At 42.6% G+C, this 19,918-nt stretch overlaps 1 protein-coding gene across 1 annotated transcript; it reads left to right on the plus strand.

Annotated features, from left to right (window-relative positions):
• Window positions 1-1,357: 1,357 nt before the first annotated feature.
• On the plus strand, window positions 1,358-14,582 carry LOC147899300 (RING/FYVE/PHD zinc finger superfamily protein). Its single transcript, XM_087378006.1, has 10 exons — window positions 1,358-1,472; window positions 2,010-3,119; window positions 8,369-8,455; window positions 9,444-9,575; window positions 9,668-9,832; window positions 9,958-10,023; window positions 12,372-12,482; window positions 12,560-12,652; window positions 13,239-13,544; window positions 14,195-14,582. Exons 2-10 carry the CDS (start codon window positions 2,028-2,030, stop codon window positions 14,270-14,272), a joined length of 2,130 nt encoding a protein of 709 aa, XP_087234132.1. The 5' UTR covers window positions 1,358-1,472; window positions 2,010-2,027; the 3' UTR covers window positions 14,273-14,582.
• The last annotated feature ends 5,336 nt before the right edge of the window (window positions 14,583-19,918 follow it).

Consider the following 19,918-nt stretch of genomic DNA (forward strand, 5'->3'; position numbering starts at 1 on the left):
GTATAGGTTGGAGGATAGCACTTTCAAGAGAAGAACAACAATACAATTCAGACTCCTTTGAAATATGGGTGCAATCCAACCTCCTTCGAAATCATGATGCTTGTTGTAGTCTCCAAAAGACATTCTAATGGTGTCACATGTTCATAGGTGAGAAGAATGCCTAAAATTTAAGCAACCTATTGAGCAAGTATTATTGTTTGAGACTTCAGGTTTGGTTGGCTTAACTTTTTGTGATTGCCTAGTCTAAGACATGAAGTCACAAGACCTCAACAAAACCAAAACTAATAATATTATTGCCCTTTGGACATGTGCACTGGACGTGGATAAAAAACTCCAACTTAATTTGTATAAGAAGAATCAATAAATTTTTGAAGAGGCACGAAAACTAGCACAAATCATTGAGATGCATAGGAGTAAGGGAAGGAAGAGGGTGGGTATTCTAAAGGCTAGAAAGAATGGCATGGAGCGTGGATTGCATAAATTAAAAGTTTTAAGAGTGATACCTTGCAAAAGCAAAATTTGTGTTTGGTAGACAATGTCGGTCAAACATAGAATTGATGTAATCAACAAAATTTGAGTCGAGGCTCACATTTTGTTTGTTCACATGCATGCACCCGCTCACACACTCGTGGCTAATCATGAGGGGCCAATAGTGTGTGGCCTATGCCTTGAAGGAGTACGAGATAGTGAAACGTTATGATGATGACCCACATTGCGTTGATGTCGTTTTGGGGGCGTAACATTTCTAAGTGAGGTGTGTGGGGGATAATGACAACAATTGATAAGCCGATTGTTCTCGACTTGAGTGGAAGGCACGGCACGTTCACATGAGAACTTTGAGATGTCGGGCATCTTCAGGTTGATGGCTTTGGTGCACACACGGGAAGCTTTCCACTCACACTTGACTTTGGGGCTTAGAAGTGGAGCAACGGTAGCTGTGGCAGTTTGGAAGTAGCTAAGGTGTTTGGGCATTTGTGCTGTGTGGGGGATAGAGCGTGTCGAGGATAATGAGAGCAAGCACTAGAGGAAGGCACGACATGTGCAACTGTCACACGCAGGGAGCATCTTTGGTGCACAGATGGGAAAGCATTGGGGTGGAGAGCAGTGGGAGCTGAGGCGGGTTGGGTGGGGGGCAACCACCCAGCCACCCACCCACTGACTGGGGGTGGCCACAATCGTGGCTCAGTGTGTGTGTGTGTGGGGGGGAGGGGGGAGGAAAAAAAAAAAACGCTGGGGCTTTAGAGAAAATGCCAAGGCAGGAATAAAAGGGGGGAAAAAGCCACGTCATGAATGCCACGTAAGTAATACCCTCTAGAAAAGCTTGCAATTGAGTCACTCATCTTCATCTTCATCTTTCTCTGCAACGTTTTTTCGATGCTCGGTTTGGAACTTGCTCATCATCAGCATTGCTTTTGCACTTCTCGCTACCTTCGGAGGAATCCAATCTTTGCTTTTGGCACCACTCATCTCAGGTATTCGCTTCCATTTTTCCTCATCCTCCGCCCTTCCTCATTCTTTTGATCTCCGAATTAGGGTTTCCCTTGGTTGCGCCCATAATTCTTCGTCAGAAATTTGTGAACTTTTGGTCGCATTCCTGTTTGATGATCCGATTCTTTAGCGATGATCCGATTTTTGCGAATCGCTCTTCCGAGTTCGAGTTTGTAGGACGGCAGGTCTCTCCTCAATGGACCTCCGTGGACGCGGATAGGAAAGAGTTTTTGGTCGAATTGTAGAATTAGCGGCTTTTCCTTACGGGGATCGATTGGGGCTTGTAATTTGTTTGCGTTTTCTCCTAGCATACAAGAGTCGGGACCTGAAGTTGTACTTAATTGAAAGGCGGGGCAAAGAGTCGAAGTCGGAGCCAGATCGTTTGAATCCGATCGGATACACTTAGCGTTTTGATAATAGCGCATTCTTTTCCGGTAGCTCTTACAGAGAGATATCGAGTTGATTCGGATACAGGCAAAGGATTTATACAGGAAAGTGATTAGTTGCGGGTGCTTGCACAGATTTATATTAGAGAAGCGATGCAGCAAGCTGGGCATTATGCAGGGAGCCCCTACGCTTCCGCCGCACCTTCAGTCCCTGATGTAGGTGGCCTTTACTCTTCCGCAGCACCTTCAATTCCTGATCTTGGACACTCGTACAACAACAATCCCAGCATTCATCCTTCTTATGGATCCGCACCTCCTTACACTCCCCCACCCACCTACTATAGCACTCCTCCCGCCGATCCTTCATATCACACCCCTGCTCCGTCCTATGTGCCGCAGGGTCCCGCTTATCAACCCCCCGCCACTTTGTCATATGCGCTACAGGATTCCTCTTATCAAACCGACGCTGCTCCGTCCTATGCGCCTCAGGCTCCTCCTTACAGCTCCCCACAAGCCTCATTGGCCGATTCCCTTGCAGCATTAAACATTGCCACTCCAGCAACTTACACCCCGGCCCAAAATTCTTATGCACCAACCGTTCCTTCCTACGACCAATCGTTTCTTGTGCAGACAACCCCAGGTCCCAATGCTGGAATGCTTCAGGCATCTACTTCTTCTCAGCCTTCTAATTTTACACCAGCAGGACCCTCTTATTCAAGCGTTGTATACGGTTCAGGTCCTTCACAAGCAGGTTACTCTGGAGCTTATGGAACAAATCAACAGGGCATGCAGTCGTATGACCATAACATTGGCAAAACGGGTGTTTATGACCAGGGAGGTGGCCTATATGCTCAGGGCAGGGGTTATGAAAGGCCTGGATATGGTCAACCACCAAGTTTTGATCAAACTTATCATGAAAAGCCAGGTGTTCATGACCGAGGACATGATAAAGGCAATTATGATTTCGAGGATGGTGGGCTTGGAGAAGTCTTTGCATATGATGGGGGACGTACAGAGCCTTATGGTGCTAGAGGTACTGGGAGCGGCAGTTGGGGAGCCCTTGACAGTTTCAACTCGTCTTCAAATGGGAATTTTAGTTCTTTTGCAGACATGGGAAGCTCTAAGCTCCCAAAGGCAGTCCCAAAGGTCGAGATGGAGGATAGAGGCAGTGGAGTGCAAAAGTATCGTGTGAAGCTGCTTGCAGATTCCAGCTCAACAAGTGGGCCTCTGGATGTCTTATGTCAAGTAAATTTTCTCTACCATTTTATCTTCATATATGTCTTATGTCAAGTAGGTTTTTTAACACCCCCGTCCCTTTCTATACACGAGTCACAGTTGTGTGCAAAGCGTTTGCTAGGATCTACATTTGAGATAAAATAATTCTCTATACCTCAAAATTAAATCTATATAGATTTCTTTATGTTAGCTTTTTTGAGATAGAACCTACTTCCCTATACATCAAAATTAAATCTATAGGGATTTCTTTGTTGTATTTGTTTATCTTGATCTATGGAGCTTTCTTCAGGTTTGCTGTAAGCTTATCTATAGACCGTTTAAGCCTCTTTTTGTTTTCTGTGTTTTGTGCTTTTGAGGTTTGGTAATTTGCTTACTGACATTTTGCTGAATTATTTTGTTCTGCTTGTATAAGATATGTAGGCTATGGCCTCTGCCAGATGTATTAGGAAGGTTCTCTTTGGATATAGTCTTGACACCTTCAGCATAACTCTCTTTTTCCTTTGAGCTGCCTAACTCATAGGACTAATATTTACTGTGTGGGGACCTCCGCAAGCGCCTTTATTCAACATCCCTCTTTGAAGAATGGTGATCCGTATTCCTCTAAATGAATTGAGGAAATGGAGCCACAAATATCCCACATAGGTGGGTGGCACACTAGACACTGGACAGATATAGTGACTAGTGCACCATTCATTGCTCTTTCATATCTTTGGTATCGATGCATGACTTCGAATTCCTGCTGATGGGGGTGACTGCAGATTCTATTTCTATGTTCCTGACATGCTATTGAAGCATCTGTGGCTTTTAAGAAGCGGCATATCCCACTTTCATGTTTTTATCTAGGTATTTGATCACATGTGGGTTTGATCAGCGGCACCATGGAATATCATTTGGTGACACATTGCGACTATGAGCCACAAATATCCCACGTGCTACAGTTATGGTACATGCAGCCCTTTAGTGTTAGCCTTCGTCATGGCTGAGTTTTCCCTTCACCTCCGGAGTGCCGACAGAAACTCAGTACGAAGACTTTGTATAAATGGATGCTCAAGTATGTGTGGGTGTGTGGATTTGTATGTGTGAGAGCATACTTTTATACTATGGTCTACACCCACTGTTGGGGGCTGATGACGTCAGTGGGGATGTCATAGTAGCTAGTCCCTGCTATGCGTGATGGAGTTTATGGTTTTCAATCTTATGAGTGACTCTCGTGAGATTGAAACTGCACTATGTTGTGTTTTTAGAGGATGAGTTTGGGAATGTTCCTGGATTCATCTAGGTATATGGTACATGCAGTCTTCCATATCCTTGGTACCAGGTTTTGGAGAATGTGTTTGGAATGGCTAGATGGTAGGGGAGATAATTCTTACACATGGCTCCATGGATACATCACCATCTGGCACTTACGTTCATGTCCGCACCGCTTTCAGGTGAATTCAGGAGATATGGAGATTGTACTTCCATGTTTCAACATTAGTCTTGTTTTATTTTCTGGCATAACTTGGAATTCTGTTGGTGTGGAAACATCTCTGGCTTGTGCTTAAGAAAGGCCACTGACATTGGCCTTGAGAAGTCCTTAATAAATGCTAGGAAGTAATGTGCTTGTCCTAGAGATTTTGGTTTGTGTGGGAGCACACGCCACTATGAGTTAATTTAGGGCATCTTTTGTCCTAGGAATTGATTTCCAGCTAGCTGCTTTCCCAAATTATGTGCTTCACATACCTTGTGTGCTCCTCTAATGCCTTGAATCATTCTGAACTTTTAACTGGGTCTATCTTTAGCAAGACACCATACAGGATTTCGTGTGTGGCTCATCGATTTGCCAACTGACAATAAGCCGCCAAGCTTAGGAACATACATATTTGATTTGTCCTTGTAGGCATAGGGAGAGGTAGCTTACCCACTCCTTGGGTTTTGTGTGGTGAGCTATTTCCCATGCAAACCTTTGGTCTAGTTTAAAGAAACCATTCTGTTTGACATGTGCAATGAGTCAATGACCGGGGCATGTTGACTCTTGAGCCAATTGGCCAAATATGACCAAACTGTCCTTACTTTCTCAACACAAATTTCTAGGACACCACCTTCAAGAGACACGTCTTAGTTTGGTTGATTGTGTTGAGCGGCATAGCTAAATCTTTTCATGGACACCCAGCTGCAAACAAGCCAAGAGATGTAAAGTAGGCTCACAATAAGTAGACGCTGTAAAAGAGAACAAAAGCTCTATTGCAGGGTGCACCAAAGTTTGGACAGAAAGTATGGGTGTTGGACTAAGATTTCTATGCTTGATCCATGTTCTTATGAACTGTTGAGTGCTTGTTGGTCTCTCATCTGAAAAATCCAGTCTTCAGAAGCTATCTATCTAGAAGCACCCATGTCAACATATTGTGTCCCAAAGAGGCTCTGGAAAAGCAGATGCAAGACAGCACAGTAGAGTCAATAGGGTGGGACGGCATGATATTTTTCTGAGTACGGTGCCTCATGTAAGTTAGTTCATACCATCTAAGTTGTATTCTATGAAAGCTTTCAAATGGTATATACTGTCATATGGGAAGTCCGCATAAGAAGTATGGGTGCCATCGGTCATCAGCAAGCTTGCCCGATTTCTAGAAGTCTCCAATCAAAGAGAGCCCACTAAACTGCTCAGACTTCGGACCTAGCGAAAGCATGCATTAATCCATTCTCAAGGGAAGTATTTGGGCTGGTATACTTTGACAAGACATATAGAAAGAATGGAGCAAAGAAGTTATACTTGTGGGCTAGTGGCTTGTCTATGGATTTGTTTAGAAATGGAACTACCATTTCGCATGAGGGACTTGATTAGACCCCAAAGCTTAGGTCTTTCCTCTGCTTTAATATTCAAAAAATTTGTTGCTGATTGAAAGTGTCAATTTGAATGTCAAGGTCCACGAACTCCTTGGATCTGTCTACCTAGGAATAGTCAGAAAATAACAAGCTATAAGCATGTATTGTGATACTGTGATTCACAAGAGAATAACTCCCTTGGAGAGGAAAATTGTTGGCGCAGGACGTGCCATGTAGCAGCTGGGAGGTGGACCGGGTGCGTGGTCCCCGAGTCCCGCCCCATAGCCGCCCACCAAAAGCTCCATAGCCTCCCAAAAGCCGCGAGAGGGGATGACTGTGGAGCACTCAAGAGACTAATATATTCAAGGTCCTCCAAGGGTAAATATTGCTTATGGGATGGAACTCCCCTTTAGTATACGTGTCAACAGCGCAGGCCTCCTCCAGTTCTTCATATTTTTTCATGGACCACTCCGTGTATGCGAGGGTGAAGGCCACCACCTCCAACACCTCGGTCTTGTGAACCGTCATGCAGTGGTAGAGCCAAGCCTCTACATCATTCAACCAACCAAATATTACCAATTGTCCCTCCGTGTTGGATCAATCAATCACAATGAACTCTTACGTGAACCAATCACCCTTTGAGTTTTTCCAACCCCTCCAAAGCTTAGGAGCATAACTGCCCCCCAATGAGGCTTGCTGCCAACATTCCCCCCTAGAAGCCGAATGGGGCATAGATGAATACAAAATAATAGGAAACTTCGTGGGATCAGAATGTGATTACCCACAGAGAGCTGAATCACCCCTAAAATGATTGTACACCCACAAAGAGCCAGTACAATCCAAAAATGCACTGCAAGGTTCTAAAATGAACTGCCAGCGAACCAAGAACAAAACGTTCGTCAAGATCAAACCATCTCCAAAACTCAATCTAGCTGCTATTCGCAAAGAACCAAGCTAGAATGGCCAAACTGGCTGCTCACAGAAAGTAGACACATCCACATACTCATCCGCCACTGCAATCTCCTCATCATGCAAATTCCACCATTGGTGGAAGAAAACGTTCTTTCACCATGGTTTGGAGCTTCTGAAAAACTTCACGTACATGAATGGTTGTTGCTATATCAAAAAAATCCACACTCTGTTGCATTGCCGATAAGAAGCATGAGCCTCCAATAAATTCTGTGGTGCTGATCCTGGACTAAGGGAGACACAACATGTGAAGTTACTTTCTCGATCCTTTGAATAGGTGTGACACGCCTGTCCAACAAATCAATGCTTGCATAATCTGACGGAGCTTCCTCTATGAAATTTGTTGTTGGGCAAGGATCCAACCAGCAATGGACACACTCTTGACGATAACTGCATCCACTAACAGGCACGCACAAATCCTTACTATGGTGCTCTTCAAACGACTTGATAGTATCTTCAAGACCAAAACACCAAACGCTCTCCCAAGAATTACAAGAACCAAGCTTATGCAGAACCTCACAACAAACTCTCATGAGAAGCAGTCAAGCCCCTTACCGACAAAATCTCTGCAACGACTAGACCCTTAAAAGTACTCCTCACATGTGGATGACTCCTCTTCAATCTTTCACAAACCCTCACGATTTGCTTGACGATAGTTATGTGGGCCCTCATGCAATTTTCATGCAACGCAATCGCAAGTCCTCACTATTGCTCCGAATTGTCACAGGCCCTTTGAACCGAATTGCTCTGATACCACTGTTAGCAAATTACATTCATTAGCTGAGCTTAATCCTTCTAACACAGAGAACAAAAGAGACTAACTCTTATTGACGTGATGTTTTTATATAACATGAAGAAGACTCTACCTGCTCAAGCCTACGGGCTTTGTTGCAGGAATACATGTGATAAAAAGACTCAGTAATTGACTCGACTAGGGACCCTATGACCTTTACGAGTAGCTGATCTACAGAGAGATGTCAACCGACTCTCATCACGACAAAGAGAAGTTTCTCGAGGCAGCCCATTGTATTTATAGAAGCCAATGTCATCATACTGATCCATACGCCACATGTATAGGTAGCTGCCTCTTGTGAACCCGCCATGCCGTGGTAGAGCCAAGCCTCTACATCATTCAACCAACCAAATATTACCAATTGTCCCTCCGTGTTGGATCAATCAATCACAATGAACTCTCACGTGAACCAACCACGCTTTGAGTTTTTCCAACCCCTCCAAAGCTTAGGAGCATAACTGCCCCAAATGAGGCTTGCTGCCAACAGTAATGTTATTCTTTCCATACTTGCACTCTTTTTGGACCAGATTTTCCCCCCTTCATATACACAGAGAGAGAGAGAGAGAGAGAGAGAGATGCTTTTATTGTTAGAAAAGCTTGCATGAAGACTCAGAGACTTGTTTGTGTGAATTGTAGCTTGGCTTTTTTTCATTACCTTTTATATCTAGAGATTAATGACCAGATGGCTGTGTAGATTGGATTGGATGGAGTGCGGATGATTGCACCAAGCACAAACAAGACAGTGCGGATCTACCCTTTGGAGACTATCACAAGATGGGAGGTAAGCACTTTTGGCTATATTTAAGGAAAGTTTTTTAGCATCTGCACAGCCCTGACGTCTCTACAGTGATTGACATCTGCTTGAGATTTGACATTGTGAAGGGCTTGACCTGTGTGAGCAGCTCAAATAGGCTTGTTAGCATTGTACAATAGTAAAAGGCCAATAGAAAAACGGCCCAGTGCTTTTTTTTGGTGTGCACAAACATTAACCATGGTTCCCTTTGCAGTGCTAGTCTAAGTTTTGGGAGCACCCAAGTCCCTATCATCCTACATGAAGAACTTCACCAATCAAACTTTCACCAGTTCAACACCCGACCTTTTTCTCCACTAACCATTCACCACTTTTGACACCATAGTTCATGATTACAGGTGTGTGGATTTGTATGTGTGAGAGCATATTTTTATACTATGGTCTACACGCACTGTTGGGCGCTGATGACATCAGTGGGGATGTCATAGTAGCTAGTCCCTGCTATGCGTGATGGAGTTTATGATTTTCAACCTTATGAGTGACTATCACGAGATTGTGTGTTTTTAGAGATGATTTTGGGAATGTTCCTGGATTCATCTAGGTATATCTTCTGCATGAAGGATGTACCAAGAGCAAGGCTGCTCACAATATTCTCCATCTGTACTGCCGACCCAAGGAGGGTTGGATGAAGGTGGAAGGCATCACCACTGCCCTCCTCTTTCAAGGCTGGCCTGCTGCCTCAACTGGCTGTGTGGCTGCTGCTATCTTTAACTGCTGCTGGGCTGCTTGTGTGGCATTGTAGGTTATCGTTCCCTGGTTGAACTGCCCTAAGCTGTTGGCTGCAGAGTCCTCACTTCTGGCAGTGCCGTTGGTGCCCCCTTTTACATGCATTCGGGGGTCATAACTTGAGAGGCTCTGCCTTTCAAATGTCTTTGTACAGCAGGATCTTTACTAGTTAAGGTTGAGCACACGGATATGCTGAGGCTGTATGGTTCTAACTTTTTGTCTTTTACATCAGGTCAGTGAACCGTCAATTTTCACATTCTGGGCCAAAAGCGCTGTAGATATAGAGCCCAGAAGGATAAGGTTGCAGTCAGGCAGCTACACTACCAATGCCATTCTCGACACACTGACAGCAGCTTGTGTGCAGGTTGGTTCCGTTCAATATTTTCATGCCTGCATATTTACTGTACCAACAGAAGGCGACATGGGGTAGTATTAATCATGTTTTGGTATTGACAGCTCTCAGAAATGGTGAGCAAAGATGGGTCTGTTGATTCTAACAAGCCGTCAAGTGATAGCGGAAAGGGCGCAGAACAGAATTCAGAAAAGAAGAAGGCCACATTTTCAGACTGGATCACATTGAGGAATCGGCAGAATTTACCTGCTGAGGAGAAGCAGCATTGGGTAAGTATATTAAATAGTTTTGCTATGTGGCCATACAGTTGTTTGGCCCTAAAAGATAGGGGTGAGATCAACATTGTATGTCTAGTATGTCTCCATTCCATGTTGATGGGAAGCTTTTGTGGCAGGTGCCAGATGAAGCAGTGACAAAGTGCACAGCATGTGCATGTGAATTTGGAGCATTTCTGAGACGGGTAAACAACTTGTCTGTGCTTCTGGTTTTGGGTCCAACATTGTCTGTCTCAAGTCTGTTGACATAACAGTGTTCCTTCATTTAAAGGTATAACAAAATTCTATTGAACATTCTTTAGCATTTCTGGTATGGACCGGCTATACACATACATTTGAACTGGACAGATGCACAACAATCAACTCTCTCTCACACACACACACACACACACACACACACACACATAAATCCACTTGGCATTATATTACTTAAAACAGTCCCATGAAAAGGGACAGCCAGTCTCTCTCTCTTTCTCTCTCACACACGCACACGGATATGCACAAATTTGGTCAAGTAGAAAATGCTACAGAAACTATTGCAAGACCTGGGGCAAAAAATGCTGTTTGTAGAATTAATCCAATAGACAGATGTGAAATGTAAAAGGTATCTTGGGGAGGATATAGCAACATTTAATTAAAAAGGCATTTAATTTGAAAAATAAGGACCAGCTCACATGACCTAGAGCTGGAAATTGGCAGGTGGGAAAGCTCTAGGATCCCAATGCAAAATCTGCCCCACAGGAGATAGAAGCAGTATGTGGACCTATAGTTTTGAGCCTATGCAGACCAGGGAAAAAAATGGCGGCAGCACTTAAACCCTAAAAACCCTGTTAGCTAAGCAAATACTCACAACATAGAAAGTTTTGTAAAGATTTCTTAATCTGAAGGAACCACTATTAGTTAATAGAGGTTACCAATCCCATAGATCCTGAAGGTTCTCAAGTGGACATTAATACAGTCATCTCTCTCTCTCTCTCTCTCTCTCTCTCTCTCTCTCTCTCCCTCCCTGTCCAACCCACTAAAACACATACACACAACACACACACACCCACACCCACACCCACCCATTCAGTCTTTGACTCTGCAACTCTAGGCTACTTTGTTTACTAGGACAGAGATGTGTGTAATGGTTGTTTAGTGTCTTGCTGTTTATCTTCTAGAGTGAGTCTTAACTCAGTTAAGCTGAGGTATCCGAGGTATCTAGAGTACTCTAGCTTATAGAGCTTTTTTTCGGGAGAACCATACACATGGCAAGATCTAATCAGGTTGGGTTTAGGGTTTTAAAAAAACAAAATCATGCATTACTTCTGCTCACTAACTTTCTTTTACCCGCCAATGGATTTGTTTTTTTATTTGGGTCATAAGAAAAGTTCAACAAGGCTTATTGCCAGCTTAGATCTATTTTAGCATTTTATTGTAATTTATTAATCTTGCTTTTGCTATTTAATATGGCATATATTTGAAATATACTTGTATCTTTGAATGTTTTTAAGCTAACTTTGCAAGCCTTATTTAGAGAATTTATTTTGCCTCTCATTTTACTTATTTAGTTTTACTTTTAACTAATCCACTCTACCTTTGGGGATTAGAATGAAAATTTTACTTTTAAGAAAGTTTTGATTCTTCAGAATTAAGTAGGCTTCTACACAAGGGCTTATTGTTTATTTAGTAATTTGTTATAAACTCTAGTACCATTATGTAACGGCGATTGCCACAAAGAATCCTTACCATGAGTATGATATGTGAAAATTAAGGTTTGTCATGGGCCTCCTTACTTGCACTTTGTGTGATTTAATTATTCACATAGACATATAAAAATAAATGTTGAGCTTACTCTACCCCTCAAAATCCTTTTGTCTAGCCAAGTCTATTTCGGTAATACCAAACCATAGAATTGGAACCTTGTACAAGCTTCTGGCAATATATCCCTTGCCTCTTAATATAGTTACTACTCCACTTGTCCTGACAAATGACTGCCCACAAGCTTCCTAGCAACGGATTTGCAACCAGAAGATCTTTTTTGTAGTGTTACAGGACATGAGAGGCATGTGGCCTGTCTATTTTACTGCTCACTGACTTTGACCATCTGCTTTCCCCTTCTTCACTCACCCCGAGATCATTGGGCCCCCCATTTGACTTGCTCCCCATCTCTGTTCTTTATTCGGATAGCACATGCACAGTTTGTGTGTGCATGCATGTGCATAGTTTGTCCGCTTATGGGTGTACAATGGCTTCTCAAGAGTTTGTGTAAGCATTTTCCATCTGTATGTATATATTTTCACATTAGATTCTCTCTCTGAGTACTTATGTAAGTGAGCATGGTTAATTGAGGAAGGTTCCTCATTACTTACGTTATTATTGACAGCACTTTATGGTTGAGTAAATTGAGTCTTGCATCAGTAGGTGTTTTGTCTTTGTAAAGACTTTGCAGTAAGTGCCACTTTTGAATCCAGTTTGTTTACCATGATCATGATTTAATTCTATTTGCTCAATTCTGGAAGCTCCTGCTCACCTTGATATTTTACCTCAACAGCACCATTGCAGGAATTGCGGGGATGTCTTTTGTGACAAGTGTACACATGGAAGAATCACCCTTACTGCTGATGAGGATGCTCCAGTTGTGAGAGTCTGTGACCGCTGTCTGGTAGGATGTGAGTTTGCTGAAGTAGCTATTTCTATTCTTGTAAGGATGCTGGTTAATCATGGGCTTTAATTTCTTAGGCGGAAGTGACACAAAGGTTGAGCAATTCGAAGGAGAGCAGCAGCAAGCCGCCTGCTCCTCGTAGTCATGAGGATCTTGCAAAGAAGCTCCAGGTTTTTCACAGAACCTGTAAATGATTATAGAAGCATTTTTAAAAGGAAAGCACTTGCATAGTTGCTCTTTCTTTTATGAAACAGCATAGCATGACACATCTTTCTATGTGATGACCTTGTCGTATCTTTATTCATGGTTTCATTCATTTGCTTTGGCATGATGTACTAGCCCTTTCTTTATCCATTCAAGCCTAGATACTGTGAAAGTTGGGTCATTCCCGCTTTTGTGAAGTATCATCTGTATCATCTACAACTATTGTGAACGAACCGAAGACTTTCCCATGAATGCATGAGCAGGGAGCAAGCCAAGCCCATGTTGGGTTGGAACTCACCTCATAGATTCTTTGGTTACTAGTGTGCCGTGAGCGTGTGCACGCGCATGTGCTTGTGTGTTTATGCATGCATATTACGTTTGATGTTCATTTTCACTTGTTATCATTGCATCAATAATTTGTCGTATGTTTCGTATGTGTTATGGGTGTGTGTGTGCATAGATGCATGTGCGTGTGGTGTTAGATGTTCATTTTCACCTATTATAGGTGCCATTAATAATTTGTGGGATGGCATATGTCCTATGCATGAATAGGAAGAGTTGGAGCGCAATGCCTCGAGGAGAGCCATCACAAGTACAAACAGCAGCAGTGGGAAAGAGAGATCTGGGCAAACTACGGTTTTGAATTGCAGTGCTTGTGGCTCAATATCTCTCGTTAATGGAAGCAGCACACGGTGCCCATCTTGTGGAGTGGATTCTTCTGGCAGTCGTAGTTCAGGACGGGAGGGTGGCTCTACCCTAAAAGGTCCACCTCATCTTTGGTCTAATCAATCAAGCTCTGAAGGGTCTGGCAAACGCATGCGGGAGGTGGCCTGTCCAACGTGCACCGTCCACCTTCAGGTAAACATGCATATATGGTTGTGGATTTCTAACCCATTCGCCCTTTTATCCATTATCTCCTCTCCAAACCCCAAATTCCTTCATGCTGTCAATCCCCTTCCCCTGCTCCTTTCTTTCGGTTCCTGCTAGACAATTGTCTCTCCTTCCTTCCATCATTATGAGGTAACATCACCTCCCTTCAGAATGTCCAGACAATCTGCAATATTTGCCATTATCTTCATCGGAGAATGCAACACCGGCCTTTTATATCACGTAAAGCTGCTTGAGTAAGAAAAAGCTGTGTCATGTTCTCAACCAAATCAATACATGTTTGTATTAGGATGGTTTTGGGAACAGATGATGATGCACATCTTTAAATCTTCCTGTCTGACAGTTATCTCACTGCAGAATTGCTACATAGGTTTGTTAAAAAATTGACTACATCAGCCTAGCTGCTTATTCTGGATTGATCTGGGCATCTTTTTAAAGCACGTGTCAAATACTGACTTTTTAATTTGAAGATAGAAACCTACTCTACACTGTCATTCTTTATTGTTTATTTGTGCCCACAAAGTTCAAACAGCTCACTATGGTTATTGATGCTTGGATTCTGTTTTGACCTTCTATTATTTGGGTGACAAGCCACTTATGGCTTTCATTTTTATTGACAGGTGCAAGTGCCGAGCTTTGGTACAGAAACTGTTGAGTGTGGGGTTTGCCAACATCCTTTTCTTGTGAGTGCACATTGAAGCAGATAATTGAAAGGTCTTTGTGCAAGCTTATTCAAAGTTGAGATCTATTCTAAGTGATGTGCCGTTAATAAGGAAAGTTGTGTGATTTAGTAAAATATTACAATCATGTGACAGTTCTTACTCTGTTGATGTAAAACCTAGCATCTCAGACAATTTCTGGGCATTGCAGTATATGCCCACATATATTTGGTGATTTCTGATGCTCCTAAGTAGTGATCTTGCCTAGGATACTGTCATTGTTGTAATACCGTAAAGGATATTTTCTAGGTACTATAATTTTTGGCAATTTCTGCCTTCTGCTATGGTTTCTTTTGGGCTTTATTACACATTGTTTGGAGCTTTGTAAGGTGTACATTTCCTTTTCCAACCCATGCATCTAATATAGGCCCCCACGACGACTTTTATTCACGAATTAGCAATTACCAGCGGGAGGCGCGAGAGGAGAGACAAATTAAGCTAAGGTTGATACAGCTCCCACGATTAGGCTGTCAACCTCTTTCTCGAAGGTTCTCGAGCTCCCTCTATATATCAGGCGCTCCCTCTCAGTGCTCATCTCTTCCCTTCTCTCAGCCGCCTTATCTCTTCCCTTCTCTCACCTGCCTTCTCTCATCCCTCTCACCTGCCTTCTCTCATCCCTCTCACTCGCCTCCTCTCTTCCCTTATCTCATCTCATCTGCCTCCTCCTCTCCCGCCTCCTTCTCTCAAACATCAAGACAATGGAAATAAGCATAGGTTAATTGAGTATAAGAACAGGTTAATCAAACATTAAAAAAAGCAAACAATTGACAAACAGAGCTGGAGGGATATGTAGAGGGAGAGAGAATGGGAGAGGCGCAAGGAGGGGCAGATGAATTTCGTGCTCAAAATTAGAATACATTCCTAGTTGATTCGAGTTCAAAAGCATGTTATGGTGATCGAGAATAGGGAGAATATGCTTGGTAGGTTTCTTTGTTTTGTAAAACATACATGCTTATCTAGAATATTTGAGATGTGATGAAACTTGCCTGGGTCCAAGTCCATTTTGACAGCTCCTCTAGCTTGACTTAGATTTTTGGAACTCGATCTACTCTTGGCTTACTCTTGGCTTGGGTATCTTCAATGCCATTTTATTTTTTGCTATACATATGCATTGTTTTGTAGTTGTCTCAGTAACATCCATTTCTCTTGCATTTGACTAATTGTCTTATTTTCTTCTTTTTCCTATTTGTTTTACTTTGGTTTTCCATATCTGGATACTTTGTGACCATATCTACGTACTTTGTTTCCCATGTAGTTTTATTCTCTAAATGATTCAGACAATTGTCATGTCTCGTGAAGTATTGGTTTTGCTTGCTTTGAATTGATTGTTCTTCCTTGAATTCTATTTCAAGGCTTGCATCTTTTGGCTTTCATGTTAGGTTCAAGGCAAGTTTCCTGACCTTGCCTTCTGTTGGATTCCATGTCGTTGTTGGCATTTTCTTGCGCTTCTTTGGGTTCCAATCATACCGATTGAATTCGATGTTTTTGGTTTGCATAGATGGTTGTGCTATCGTTTTCACATATGACTTTGTCGTCGTTTCACAATATTGTTTGCAATGTCTAAATTGTCTTTTCTTTTTAGAAGGTCTTGAAGTTGTCTTAGGGTCTCAGCTCTTAATTCTTGGGGTATTTGTTTAGGGAAGTATTGTTTGCAATGTCTAAATTGTCACTTCTTTTTAGGAGGTCTTGAAGTTGTCTTAGGGTCTTAGCTCTTAATTCTTGGGGTATTTGTTTGGGGATCTTGGTTGTTGAACCTATTTGAGTTTTTCCTTCATTTGTGCTTGCAAATTACTCGATTTGGCAAATGTGTGTTGGCCATTGTTTTGTTAGTTGATTAATTTACCATATGAATGCCTTCTTGACATTTCATTTTTAGGTGTCACTAAATTTGTGTTTTGAAAGCTAAGCAAGATGGCTATTGGACTTCTATTCATTAAGTAAATTGTAATTTTGCCTGCTTGTGTCCAATATGGATGGAGAACATTCTTTTCATCCATCATACATATGACTAGTATAGTCTTCGTTTGATTCAAATATCTAGACCAAATGTTATGCATTAATTAATTAGTTTTGGTGCATGGAGGCTTGATTAAGCTATGTTTGTCTATGGCTTAATTTATACATGCTTTAATCAAGTTATGTTTCTCTATGGCTTAATTTTAATTAACCTATGTTTCTCCATGGTTTAATTTAATTTACATAGACTATTTAGAGGGGGGCTTCCCCAAATGTTCAATTAAAGGTTCAAACCCAAAACCTTCTTTTCCATGTAAGCCCTACTACTAAGCTATAAAGTAATATTATATGCCCATTTTCTTATAATAATATTATAATGCTTCCTCATCCCCCTCCCCCTCTGAGATGTCCTTCCCTCTTTAATGCTTGGTCCCTCCTCCCTCCCCCTTCCACTTTAATGCGTGGTGCCTTCCCAATCTCACGTCCCTTCTCGTTTAATGCCCTTATATTCTATTATTCCTTAATTTATCCCTTCCTCCTTTATACCTTAGTTCAATAATGGCCTTGTCCTCTTCCTTTCTCCACAACTAATTAATAGGAACTTTCCATTTTTCATATGATGAGAAGAAGAGACTTCTATTAAGAAAGAAACTCGCAAGAGCAAGCTCTGTGTGATGATACAACATGCTAGGCATGTAATAAAAATACCTCAGAGGAATGAGGTAGAAAGAAACCAAGGCTGAGGTTGAAAATGCCAACTCAACCCTGTAGAAGTCTTAGCAAAGAAGGGAGAATCTCTCCAATCTCTGAGAAAAGTAACTCTCCTAGAGGAGACTACTCGAGATGAACCTTGCATGGTCGCCTAAATGGCCATCACAGTGTGTACCGTATCTGTCCAAGTACTGGCCAAGATCTGAGAAGGGTGAACCTGAGAACCCTCCAAAGCCTCAGTGCACCTGGCTCTCCAAATGTGCCATGCTATAATGCTAACTAAGACCTCCCATGGAGAGTCAATTGATGAATGAGCAGCCCTGAAGATAGAGGCCGGAACATCCTCTAGAGAGCACGACTCCATAAGGTGTCGTCGGATGTGAAGAGCCTAAGAGGAGTCAAGTCTCTCAAAGAAGACCTGGGGCCCTGAAAGAGTGAGCCAAGCCACTGATCCCCATGTCATATAGAAGGGTAGGTGAACAAAAGTGCTGAAAAGTCTTGCAATCCCCTTCCATATGATTCTCCCCTGTCTGCAATCCCAAAGGCAGTGCTGTATTGTCTCCAAAGCAGAAAGGCAATGAGGGCAAGACGGGTCAGCTCCGAACCTGCATCTCCAATGGTTCACTACTATCCCACCATGAATAGAAAGCCAAAAGAAGAGAGTGATTTTGGGATTTCCAGAGCCTCTGCCAAAAGATTTTCTGCAAGTCAGTAGAAATCTGAAAGTTCTCCCAATGATGAGCTTTGGTAGGCCTCCAACCCCTATAGCTGAGCTGGAATTTCCTGGCATTACTGACCGTGTAACGAAAGAAAGGGATGCCCTTCTCTCGGTGCCCTTCATCTATCCATTCCCATTCCCCAGGGTGCCACTGCAAAAATTTAATTGGGACACCTCCATAGAGCCACAGCCTCCATGAGCCCAGGGTGATGAGAAGCGGGTCAGGATCCAAGTACCACTGTGAAAAAGAGCCATGCTTCATGAAGCCTACTATCCTGACTGGCTGAAACAGTACCTCCAACAAGATATCCTCTGTGGATCTGGATAGCCTGTCCCTCGAAGAAACATTAAAAACTAAGGCATCCTCATGAGAGTCATGAAAAGCAATCACCTGTAAAGGAACTCCCAATCTGGAAAATGCCCCCATCCAGGTGGAGCAAGTAAGAGGCATGTCATCTGTGTCCACCCAATCCAAGGGCAAGGCTGCATCAATGTGTTGGACTCTCCTTGCACTCCCTCTGAGATTAAGAACCATCTGGGTCTGTCAATCTGCAGAAAGATTCTTGAAGGCTTTCCATGCTCCCACGGTAGATGCAAGGCCCCTCTCCCATCTTGGCCACTGCATGTAAGGAGAGGCTCCAAGTGGTCTGCCATGCTCATCCAAAATACTGTCATTCCACATGATAGGTTGCCTTTCAATCTCTTCACGAGTGGATGGGGGAATCCTGTGAAGAGTACTCCTGAAGCTGGCCCATGCTTTCAGGATAGCAACCATAAGAGGGGAAGAGGGAGATCTGAGGTGGGCTGTGGTGAAAACCCATCTGGTACTGTGTGTCCAATCCTCTCCTGAAGTGGGCGTGCGAGATTGAATGCATCTGATAAAGAAATCCTTCCAAGGCTCCTGCCCTGGCATAAGTCCTCTCACAACGACCTTGCAAAGTAAGGCTCTGCACTGTAGATCTGGGTCGATGATATTCAAACCCCCTTCTCTTGTAGAAAGAATCAAGGTCTCCCAGGCCACCCTGGCTGTAACATCAGTTGTGCCATCTAGACCACTCCATAAAAAGTTTCGTATGGGCCTCTTAAGCTGAGTGGTACAACCCTAGAGTGGCACCAACAAGAGCATACAAACCATGCTGTGGCTAGAAGAACTTGGTTAACCACCACCATCTTGGAAGCTAAGTCGAGTTTGGCTGAGCTCCAGAAAAGGAGCTTTCTTCTAATGCTCTCTAACAGCGGAGCAAACTGTTGTGAAGGAGAGATGCCCACCCCAAGCTAGTAGCCCAAATATCTGACGGAGACGCCCCTCTGTACCCAGGTGAAGCCAATATCATTACCCCAATCTAGGGTGTCATCATCGCAAATCCAAAAACCATTGGATTTATGCCAATTAATGTGTGCACCTACAACCGTGCAAAATAAATCCAATGCTGTTTGGAAGGAAGTGAGTGTCCTGGGGGAGGCATCCAAAAAAATAGCCGTGTCATCTGCCAACTCACTATCCAGGAGCTCTTCTTCCTGGCGGATAGGAAGCCTCAGCCCGTAAATATTAGCTTGAGATCTAAGGTAGATACTCATAGCTTCCGCCACAAATAGAAAAGGATCTAGATTTTGATCAATTTTCATTCAATTTAGGCTTAAATTGAGTTTTTTGTGGGACTTAAAATGTTATGAATGTGTTGTGAATTAGTTTATATCTAGATTTATTTTTTAATAACATTTTTGAATTTGAAACTCAATATATTAATTTTGGTGATTAATGTAAACGTAGATGTGGCATATTAATGAGGTTAAGTTGGCATGGTTGATGTGGATTCTAGATTGGACCTGTTTGATACTACCTTGGCATTGTGTTGCTTCATGTCAGTTGGGCTGGTGTTGATGTGGATTAATGATTTGGTGATCACAGGCTCTATCTATGGTACTTTTTGACATGGCTTATCTACCGCTCTTCATTTGCTTGTGATTGTGATCAACCTCAACCTTGTTTAGAAGATTATCTTCTTGTGGGAATTCAACGTTGATCTTGTAGTGAATCATGTTCTTGTGGGGGTGTACTAGGACATACATGTTTGCGTGATTGCGATTCCTTCCCTTTCCTTCCCTCACTTTCCCCCTTAATACTTTAATTTTCATGTATTTCTTTAAATTACAACATGAAAAACTTCATTTATGATTCATTAGATAATCTTGAAATGTTTTGGCGTGGAAATTCTTAATGTGTGTTGAGAGAGAAGATG

The sequence above is a fragment of the Dipteris shenzhenensis genome, chromosome 8 (genome assembly GCF_047967505.1).
Source record: "Dipteris shenzhenensis isolate YYH24624 ecotype China chromosome 8, Dip_SZ_1.0, whole genome shotgun sequence".
In the NCBI taxonomy this organism is placed as follows: Eukaryota; Viridiplantae; Streptophyta; class Polypodiopsida; order Gleicheniales; family Dipteridaceae; genus Dipteris; species Dipteris shenzhenensis.

Coding starts and splice junctions, on each gene's coding strand:
- LOC147899300 (XM_087378006.1), top strand. CDS start 2,028: ATGCAGCAAGCTGGGCATTATGCAGGGAGCCCCTACGCTTCCGCCGCA. Junction 9,576..9,667: donor TGACAGCAGCTTGTGTGCAG/GTTGGTTCCGTT, acceptor TGGTATTGACAG/CTCTCAGAAATGGTGAGCAA. Junction 12,653..13,238: donor ATCTTGCAAAGAAGCTCCAG/GTTTTTCACAGA, acceptor ATGCATGAATAG/GAAGAGTTGGAGCGCAATGC.